General features: G+C 50.6%; 1 protein-coding gene across 1 annotated transcript; it reads left to right on the top strand.

The window, feature by feature from the left end:
* The first annotated feature begins 982 nt into the window (after positions 1 to 982).
* Positions 983 to 9237, top strand: KCND1 (potassium voltage-gated channel subfamily D member 1). The gene is made up of 7 exons (XM_016153318.2): positions 983 to 1303; positions 2611 to 3884; positions 5566 to 5728; positions 5832 to 5915; positions 6003 to 6101; positions 6378 to 6628; positions 7836 to 9237. Exons 2-7 carry the CDS (start codon positions 2764 to 2766, stop codon positions 8056 to 8058), a joined length of 1941 nt encoding a protein of 646 aa, XP_016008804.1. The 5' UTR covers positions 983 to 1303; positions 2611 to 2763; the 3' UTR covers positions 8059 to 9237.
* The last annotated feature ends 1109 nt before the right edge of the window (positions 9238 to 10346 follow it).

The following is a 10346-nucleotide window of genomic DNA, read 5'->3' as shown; positions in this document are numbered from 1 at the left end:
GATGGATGGGGCTATGGATGGAGAGGGATAAATATAGATAGGTTGGTGAATAGTTAGGCGTGACTACAAATGGATAAGCGAGTAGGTGGGTGGATTAGTGACTAAATGGACAGATGGATGGGTAGAGTAATTGGTTGTGTGGTTTGCAGAATGGATGTGTAGATGGGTGGCGGGTAGGTAGTAGAATAGAGAAATGGACAAATCAGGAGTGATGAGTGAGTGAGCAGAGGGTTACATGGAGGTAAATCAATCAAAAGGCTAAAATTGGCCCTGCATTACTGCTCCCCAGTGCCACACACCTTTAATTACTAAAGATGAGGCCTCTGTGTGCCATGCTCTGTGTTATCCACTTTCACACCACTCCATTTAATGCTCCCAATAACACCAACAAGTTAGGGTAACTCTCTATCTGACAGCTGAGGAAACAATGCAAGTCACTTGCTCAAGGACACAGCAAGTCTGGCAAAACCGGAGGCACTGGATTCCCAGTTCTCTTTCCACCAAGAACAGGGCCCTCTAGGGGAGGAGGCATGCTCTGAGGCTCCTGGATGTGAACAGATGAAGACTTTCCCTTAGAGTGGGGACTGCCTGGGGGAGAACCTGATATAGGAGTGGGACCTAGCTTGTCACCATCTACACTCCTCTTACCCCCTCCCCCCATTTCACATGTGAATACATTTGAATGGTGCTCCAGTCCCACTGAAGCAGTCTGGTTTAGAGCTGTGTTCTAATCCACACCTCTCCACCACAGAGAGCAGCTTTGGGGGCCTAGCCATAGAAAGAAATGCCCCCCATCAGTTCCCCCATTCTTCTCCAGCCTTGGGGGCAGGGAGGGGACACAACGCTGCATCATTCCCCATGGCACTCCATTCTAGGGCCATTAACAGACGCCTCCCCATCGATCACATCTGCTAAGTGCTGCTGATTCAGACGGGTGGGGGTGGGGGCCCCTAGGGGCGGAGGGTGTAGGAGCTGAGCAGGAAGAGGGGACAGTCCAGGAAGGAGGTGGGGAGAACTGGCAAAGCTCCCTGCCACCCCCATTTTCCAGATGACGCGACTGAGGCCCAACCAGCTTTGTAGGAGGCGGAGTCTCCCCAGGGTCTCTCTCAGGCAGTCCTAGGGGAGGGGGTTGTGGGAGCCAAAAGGCCCCTCCCTGCCTCTCCATCTCCCAGCAAGCTCAGAGGGGCGGGGAGAGAGCCAGAGGAGGAGGAGAACTCGGGCAGCTCTGCAGAGGGGGGCAGGAGCTCCGGTGTTTGGTACCCCCAGTCCCACTGCTGTTGCCGCTGCTGCAGTGGGGACACAGGTGAGGTCGGCCCTATGGGGGGTGGGAGGGAGCCACCAACAATGCTGTCCTTTCCCTTCCCTGGTCCAGCCCCCATTCCCTAGCCCATCCTGGGACAGTTCTTGGGGTCCTGCTGGACCTTGTCCTTCCAAAGCCTCCTTCCAGGGAGGACCCAGTCCCCTCCTCTGTGCTGCCCTCTCCTTTCCCAGGCCTGGCTGTAGCTGCTTCTCTTCCTCCTTCTGCTGCGGCTGCTGCTACTGCAGCTGCCCAGCACACACCATCAGCCCCTCGGGGTGTGGTTCCCCCAGACCAGTCCCCAGTGGGATGCACCCTTATCCTGGCCTCCCCCCCAGCCTCCTGCAAGGCCTAGCAGCACCCCCTTCCTGGAAACACACCCAGCTCCTTTTCAACACCCCAACCCATCCTCCAACCCATTTTGGGGGAGAAACCCCTCTTCCTCTTAGTAGTTTTCAATCTTCTGGGTGCTCTGGGTCTGTGTCCAACTTCCTTCCAGTTGAGCCCCAGCCCCTTGGGACTCCTCAGACCCCCTTCCTGTCCGTGGAACACTTGAGAGGGGTAATGAGGCTTTCTCAGTCTCCCCGAACACCCCTCTCCCCCAGATACCTCTCACCCTCTGAAAAATAACCTAGCTCCTTATCTACCCGTTTAGATACCCCACTTCCTTCTCCAGCCTCACTAGGGGCCCCACATCTCCTTCCTTACCTTAAACTCCTGTAGAATGTAGATAAACCCCCTCAGGCCATTCTTGGCAGCTCTAGGCATTCCCCAGACACTTGTCAGCCTCTTTACAGCCTTCTGGCTCTATAGGCACCCCCTAGATACACCAATCCCTTTCCTAGTCCCCAAAGGGACTTTAACCCCATTATCTTTTCCCCAGATATCTTGAGGGTGTGGACAACCCTCCTCACATGTTTCAGCCCCTCTAGAACCCTGCTCCAGATATTCTCAGCCTCTTTCAAACACCTCTGGTTCCATTTCTACCTCTCTGGATGCCCTAATCACCTCTCCAAAACCATCAAGGGGTTCTAGTCCCTTCTTCATTGCCTCAGAACTCTTGAGAGTGTGGCTAGCTCCCCAGTGTTTCTTGTTTCTACTTGATACCCCTAGATATCTCTCTGATACATGTGTACCCCTCTAGGATTATCTCAGTTTCTCAATACACTCCCTCAGATACCTTCTCAGCCACTCTAGACGCCCCTTTTCTGCTCCTCTCCATCTCTCCTAGCCTCTTCTCAGTCCCTCAAGACATACCCCAGGTACCTCCCAGACACTCTAAATGCTCCTCAAGCCCCTGCCTCTGTCTTTAGTACATCCTCCAGGTACCTCTTGGCCTCTCTAGACACTCCCAGTTTCCTTGTGCGGGTGGCCCAGGGCCTCTCCAAGCCCCCACTATCCTGGAGACACCCACGTTCTCCTAAAGGCCACTCCCCAAGTCTCCGAGGGCTTAGGGGCGCAGCAGGATGGCGGCAGGCGTGGCCACGTGGCTGCCTTTTGCACGGGCTGCCGCAGTGGGCTGGCTGCCCCTGGCCCAGCAGCCCCTGCCCCCAGCACCAGGGGTGAAGGCTTCTCGAGGGGATGAGGTTCTGGTGGTGAACGTGAGTGGACGGCGCTTTGAGACCTGGAAGAACACACTGGACCGCTATCCAGACACCCTGCTGGGCAGTTCAGAGAAGGAGTTCTTCTATGATGCCGACTCGGGCGAGTACTTCTTCGATCGCGACCCAGACATGTTCCGGCATGTGCTGAACTTTTACCGAACGGGCCGCCTGCACTGCCCGCGGCAGGAGTGCATCCAGGCCTTCGATGAAGAGCTGGCCTTCTATGGTCTGGTGCCTGAACTCGTCGGCGACTGCTGCCTCGAAGAGTACCGAGACCGCAAGAAGGAGAATGCCGAGCGCCTGGCGGAAGACGAGGAGGCCGAACAGGCCGGAGACGGGCCAGCTTTGCCAGCTGGCAGTTCCCTGCGCCAGAGACTCTGGCGGGCCTTCGAAAACCCACACACGAGCACCGCGGCCCTCGTCTTCTACTATGTAACTGGTTTTTTCATAGCCGTGTCGGTCATCGCCAATGTGGTTGAAACCATCCCATGCCGTGGCCCTGCACGGCGGCCCTCGAGGGAGCAGCCCTGTGGCGACCGCTTCCCGCTGGCTTTTTTCTGCATGGACACGGCCTGTGTGCTTATATTCACTGGTGAATACCTCCTGCGGCTATTTGCTGCCCCCAGCCGCTGCCGCTTCTTGCGGAGTGTAATGAGCCTCATCGACGTGGTGGCCATCCTGCCCTACTACATCGGGCTTTTTGTGCCCAAGAATGAGGATGTCTCTGGTGCCTTTGTCACTTTGCGTGTGTTCCGGGTGTTCCGCATCTTCAAGTTCTCCCGGCACTCACAGGGATTACGGATTCTAGGCTACACACTCAAGAGCTGTGCCTCTGAGCTGGGCTTTCTCCTCTTTTCCCTTACCATGGCCATCATCATCTTTGCCACTGTCATGTTTTATGCTGAAAAGGGCACAAACAAGACCAACTTTACTAGCATCCCTGCAGCCTTCTGGTATACCATTGTCACCATGACCACACTTGGGTGAGTGCAGACCTTGTGTTGAGAGCTGTCCAGTCAATAACACTCATCTTTCCTGTAAAAGTAAGAAGGTTAGGTAAATTATCTTATTCTCTCCATTTGAGCTTGTTTGCTCGTCTGTAAAAACTTAGGGAGTTGGACTAATCTTCAAATGTCTAGCTCTGACAGTGCCTTGATATCCCAGGTCAAGAGACTTGAGTTCAAGGATTGTCTTAGCTGTACTCTTTTTGTTGACCTTGTTTTCTCTGGGCCTCTTTTCCCCTCTGTAAAATGAGAAATGATCCCTTTCGAGGGGCTTCTGTGACATAGTGGTTGTGAAAGTTCTCCGAAAGTTTCTGGTGCATGATGAATAGGTATTGGCTTCCTATCACCCTGTTTTCCATCTTGAGGACCCACGGCTCTCGAACCTTTAGAATCATCTGCTGTATGGGGCACTAACTGTGTGGCTTTGTGATTCCTTGATGTTCCCCAGAACAACATACTTTCAGCATTTTTTTTTACTGCCAATCCTTGAGAGGAAATTGTTGAGATAAAAGCATCAAATGGAATCACCAAATTCATGTTTTTCTTGCACTGTCTAGTCAGAGACTGTGATTCTTTTCTAATTTTCCTTCACTGGGATTTGGTATACAATTGCTATTCAGTATCTGTTGAGTGGATGAATCAGGCTTGCTCAGTGCCTTAATAGAGGTACAGAAAAATTGATTTGAGGTTTCTAAAGAGTAGAATTAATTCTGTTTGGGTGTTCAGGATTGTGTCAACAAATACTGAACCTCCAGAATAGGTTGGAACTGGATATTTTGATGCCTTTTACCCTATTCAGTCTTAACAACCCTGGGAGGGTGAGTGGCTGCCCATGTCACCTAGTTGAGTACATAGTCTCAGATGACACATCACAGAACCAGAAATGATCAAGTTGGAGAGACCTTTAAATGATTCAAAATAAAGAAATAAGGAAGAGACATCCTGGTGGTTGTGTGGGAGGAGGCACAGCTTGAGCAAAGGCCTAGAGGCTTAAAACTGTAGAGGCTGCACTTTTGTGGAGGGGATCTGATTGGTCCTCTAGCTAAGACAAAAGTATGCTGTGTGGTCTTGAGCAAGTCAGTTGTGGAACCTCCCTGAGCTTCAGTTTTTGCCTCCTCTGTGAAACAAGATGGTAAGACTGGCTCTGCTCCATCTCCATGGTAAGGGGGTTAGCATGGAGAAAGGGAGGAAGGAGTTTTAAGGCTCCCCACTATTTTTTCATATGAGGACAGTTTCAAGGCTTCCCCTGGGAGAATAAGAAGGGTTCATACCTATAGAAAGTAGGACAAACTCAAGTAAAACCAACAGAGCACTGCTCCCAGGACTCAGAGCCCCTCATCTGGCTTGTGGTGGTAGAACTCTCTTCCCAGGAGGTTATGTTTACTGACTGTGTTAATAGATTTCCCTCTGACTCAGATGCGTGGTGCACAGCTTGGATGGGGATAGAAGATCGTAGAGGCTGAGGGCCCCTTTCTCACTTGACCCTGATTTGTGACCAGAAAGGTCATATTCCCCACATTTTTCAGAGCAAGAAATTGAGGCTCAGAGAGTTTTAGTGCCTGGCCAGGGTCACAGTGAGTTGGGTTAGATATAATGGGGTGGGGGATTGAGGGGTGGCTGGGGACTTTTCTTGACATTGGCTTACCTCCTCCAACCCCAGCTATGGAGATATGGTACCCAGCACCATTGCTGGCAAGATTTTCGGATCCATCTGCTCACTCAGTGGTGTCTTGGTCATTGCCCTGCCTGTGCCAGTCATTGTGTCCAACTTCAGCCGTATCTACCACCAGAACCAGCGTGCTGACAAACGCCGAGCACAGCAGGTAGCTGCGTCTTCCATCTGAGCACCTCCTATTCCCTCCACCCCAAGCAGCCATTCACCACTTGTGTTTACCCCACCTGGCCCTTTCTGTCCTCTCTCTGTAGAAGGTACGCTTGGCAAGGATCCGGTTGGCAAAGAGTGGTACCACCAATGCCTTCCTGCAATACAAGCAGAATGGGGGTCTTGAGGTGGGTAGGGTTCATATTGGGGTTGGGCAAGAGCAGTGATGGGAGGAGGAAGGTGCTGACCTCATCCCTCTGCTCCATCCACTCCAGGACAGCGGCAGTGGGGAGGAACAGGCGCTGTATGTCAGGAACCGTTCTGCTTTTGAGCAGCAACATCACCACTTGTTGCATTGTCTAGAGAAGACAACGGTGAGGCCTAATGAGAGGTAGCATGGCAGCATGAAGGGAGTCCCTTGGCCACTAAGCCAGCTCCCCTGTAGGATGGGAAGCTTACTATTAATTGTGGAAATTGCAGGGCTTCCTGGAAGAGGCCCCAGTAGAGCTGAGCCTTAAAGGGTAGGCAAGGGATGGGAAGAAAGAATGACTTCCAGAAAGGAAGGAATGACATAAGCAAAGGCCTGGGGTGGGGGCAGCTCCTTTGTGGTGCCTTGTGACCTTCTTGTGATGCCTTCCTTCTTCCCACAGTGCCATGAGTTCACAGATGAGCTAACCTTCAGCGAGACTCTGGGTGCTGTATCACTGGGTGGCCGCACCAGCCGCAGCACCTCTGTGTCCTCCCAGCCTGTGGGGCCTGGCAGCCTGCTATCCTCTTGCTGCCCCCGCAGGGCCAAGCGCCGTGCCATCCGCCTTGCCAACTCCACTGCCTCAGTCAGCCGTGGCAGCATGCAGGAGTTGGACACGCTGGCAGGGCTGCGGAGGAGCCCTGCCCCTCAGAGGTAAGCACCCTACACCACTGGCCACCCCTGGGGAAGCTCAGAGCTTGGACCAGAGAGTCTGAGATTTCATGACTCCAGATCGAGGTGGAACAACTTGTTCTTCATTCGATCTCTCAACAGACATTTATTGAGCACCTACTATATGCCAAACACAGTTCTAGGTGCTTTGGAGTTCACTTTAGGAGTTTAGGAATTTAGTTCACTGTAGGCAGTGAATAGAACAGGCAAAAATCCCTGGTCTTTTGGAATTTATAATCTAGTGAGATGTGACCATTAATAAACAAACAGATACACAGATGATATAGTGTGTCCAATGCCAAGGAGATAAATAAATCAGGGGTGGGGGATAAAGAATGTAGAACAGGGTATGATGTAGTTTTAATCATGTAGTTAGGGAAGGCTTTGCTGAAGTGACATCTGAGCCAAGACCTGAAGTAGGTAAGGGAATAAGCCATGTAGATATCTAGAGAAAGAGCTTTCCAGGCAGAGCAAACAGTCTGTGCAAAGGCCCTGAGGCAGGAATGGGTCCGTATGTCTTTAACAAGAGACACAGCCGAGAAGCTACTGTGAGTAGAGTGGAATGAGTGAGGCAGAGAGTGGTAAGAAGTAAAATCAGAAAGGATCAGGGACCAGATTGTGCAGCGCTTACTGTAGACCATTGTGAGGACTTTGGCATTGTAAGGTGTAAGCATAATAAGATTTTTGTATGTGTTTTCTCATTATATTTCAAGCACTATTCTGAGCATTTTGTATCATTTATTATCTCATTTAATTACCACAAGACCCCTATGACAGGAAATATATCACGTTCTTGAATAATGTCATTTTGTCATAACATTGATGAGATGCCTAGAAACTTAACACTCATTTATATTAATTAGCCTGTGGTAAAACTGCTTTTGTTACATGTCATTTTACTTAAAACCACAGAACCTATCAATGACATTAAGTGAGGACTTCCATATTGTTATTCTCATGCTGCAGGTGAGAGAAAAGAAGTTTAGAGTGGTAAAAGTGGGACCAGGGTTCAAACCCAGGACTGTCTGACTCTGGAGGCCTTATTCTGCACCACCATAATTGAGGGTGCAGAGGAAGTATTTAGCACAGTGTCAGTGACCCAGTAGGTACTCAATAAATGCCATGATTACTGCGGCAAGTATTAAGATGACTTTTTAAGAACCTTCCATCTTCTCACCTTTATCCACAGCCGCTCAAGCCTCAATGCCAAGCCCCATGACAGCCTTGACCTGAACTGTGACAGCCGGGACTTCGTGGCTGCCATCATCAGTATCCCTACCCCTCCTGCCAACACCCCAGATGAGAGCCAACCTTCCTCCCCTGGTGGCGGTGGCAGCAGTGGGGCCAGCAGCACCCTCAGGAACTCTAGCTTGAGTACCCTCCCTGAGACTATCAAGATCTCTTCCCTGTGAGGGTGGGGCACCCATGCAGAGGGCCCTCTTGATCCTTGGAGACTCCTTTCCAAAGCCATATTTTGGGGAGGCAAACAAGGGCAGGCCTGGGAACCCTATCTGCCCCCCCCCCGAGAACTATGCAATGGAGTTTCATGGAATGGCCCACCTTGTGGGGACATAGCCCGGGAATGGGATACTTCCCCACCCCAGTTTTCCTGGTAGGAGCTGAATCACTGGGTTTCCTCAGGATCCTGTCCTCCTTGCCCCAGCACACTGGGACTAAGCCTCTCCCCCAGCTGGCCTCCTGCATGATCCTCCCCTCAGGCCCTCAGGCTCCCACCTGATGATATCTGAACTCTGGCCTGAGAAGGAGAGGTGAGACTTCCTCCTCTCTCTGGCTGGGCTGTGGAGGTTTGGAGGTTCAGAGAGAAGAACTGTCACCTCTATCTGGCCTCTAAGAGAGATCCTCACCCTTCACCAGGCCCAACAACTCCCAGATTCTGAAGCTTGAAATGGAACCACAGGCTTCATGGGCTGTGGCCTCAGCAGTGACCTGCTACACCTAGGCTTTGGCTCAGGGGTCAGGCAGCCTCTCCCAACACACACAGATAGCACAAACACTACCCTCTCTTCCCTTGATGCTGGAGATGGGTCCCTGCAACCTTGTCCTCTGCTGGGTCCCCAGCAAACTAGCAATAGCAGCTGCTGCCATGACATTATGCAAAGCCTATACCCAGTTTGCTGCAGCATTTACATCTGCCCTAATTGGAGGGGCCACCTCTAAATACTCTTTTTCTCTCCTTCTCTGGTTTGCTTCCTTCCTGGGTTGGGCTGGAGTCTGGACCAGCTGAGATAAGCACCCAGCAGCCAGCAAGGGCTGGGCTTGGTTTTCAAGATCATGGACTGATTCCATGTTTTTGGGCAGGAGTCCAGAAGCATCAGAGGCTAAGGCCAGGGCTGTTCTTGAACTCTGGGAGTTGTAGCAGGCAGGAGTAATTTATTTCTTTCTCCTCTCCCCCATAATGACTTTTCACATATCTCTCTCTCTTCTCCCTCTTGGGTCACCTTCTGGAACTCTGTTTGCTCTCAGGCTGATATCTGGCATCATCTCAGGTTCCCTGTCCCAAGAACTGTCCCTGTGGAGCTGGTGGCTGACAAAGATGTAGTTTCCATAAGTCAATAAAACCTGAGAGAAGAGACAAGCATGATCATCTCCTAACTCTGTGGATTCGGGAGCTGGTTTTGGCTGGGGGATTGTAACTACTCTGATTTAAATTCTTTTCAACTAGTAGAAGGGCTGGCGTGGGTAAAGGTATGGGAGGTGGGTGGTTGGTGACATGTCCTGGAAGATGGGGATCTAGGATAAATGAAAAAGAGAGATTCGAAGATTTGAATCTCTAGTCACTGAGGCAGGCTAGGAGGTCCTACTACATACCCCCTTGGACACTCATAGGTGGGGAAACAGACCCAGAGCAGCACATGCTTGGTTATGGGAGACTTAAACCCAGGTTTCCTGAAAGCAAACAGTTCTGAGTTGAACCCTGATGAAAAGCATCTCTCAGTGTGACAAATTACCCTTCCTTGGGGATGTCCCCTACATTCTCTCTTTTGGGTTACTGGGTACAGTAGGCTAGTGTGTGACTGAGCTTTGTGGAGCACTGGGAAGACCTTGGATTCAGGTTGGCCTGGGGTCCAATCTCTGGGAGAATTTTTTTTTTTTGCTTGAGACTGCTAATCATTTTTATTCACCAAATACTTATTAATTGCATATCATGTGCCAGCCCTAGGGGTACAAAGATGGGCAAAGTAGACATCATCTTTGATCTACAGAGGTGAGCATGGAAGGCAACTAAGCAATTACAATATAGTGCAGGAGAACTAGATCAATGGATTACAGAAGCATGTAGATAGCAGGAGAATTTTAACTTGGCTGACATATGAAGAATGAGTTTAAGTTAGCCAGGCAAAAGACAAAAGGGTAAAAATGTTTCAGGCAGAGGGAATAGCATATACAATGGCCTGGAGGTTAGAGAGTGAACTTGGGGCCTTTGGAAAACTGAAATTAGCTGAGTATAGCTGGGGAGGAGAGTGTGAGGTTGCAATGAGGGTGAAAGTGTAGAGATAAGCCAGATCACAAAAGGCATTTGAAGCTAGGATACAGATTTTGGACTTCATCCTAAGGATAATAGAGACCTCTGAAGGCTTGTAAACAGAAAAGTCATCATGAGGTTTGTGTTTCAGAAAGATCATTCTGTTTGTGGAGAGTGTATTCTAGAGAAATAGTCCTGGAGAGAAGAGCAGTGAGG

This window comes from Rousettus aegyptiacus, unplaced genomic scaffold, assembly GCF_014176215.1.
Source record: "Rousettus aegyptiacus isolate mRouAeg1 unplaced genomic scaffold, mRouAeg1.p scaffold_m13_p_9, whole genome shotgun sequence".
NCBI lineage: Eukaryota > Metazoa > Chordata > Mammalia > Chiroptera > Pteropodidae > Rousettus > Rousettus aegyptiacus.
Note: the sequence above shows the minus strand (reverse complement) of the source record. Positions and strands in the feature narration are given on the sequence as shown.

What these genes read in the sequence shown, in the direction of transcription:
- KCND1 (XM_016153318.2), top strand. Translation starts at nt 2,764, where the DNA reads ATGGCGGCAGGCGTGGCCACGTGGCTGCCTTTTGCACGGGCTGCCGCA. An exon ending in ACAAACGCCGAGCACAGCAG is followed by an intron (nt 5,729 to 5,831) that starts GTAGCTGCGTCT and finishes CTCTCTCTGTAG; the next exon opens with AAGGTACGCTTGGCAAGGAT. An exon ending in AGCAGAATGGGGGTCTTGAG is followed by an intron (nt 5,916 to 6,002) that starts GTGGGTAGGGTT and finishes CATCCACTCCAG; the next exon opens with GACAGCGGCAGTGGGGAGGA.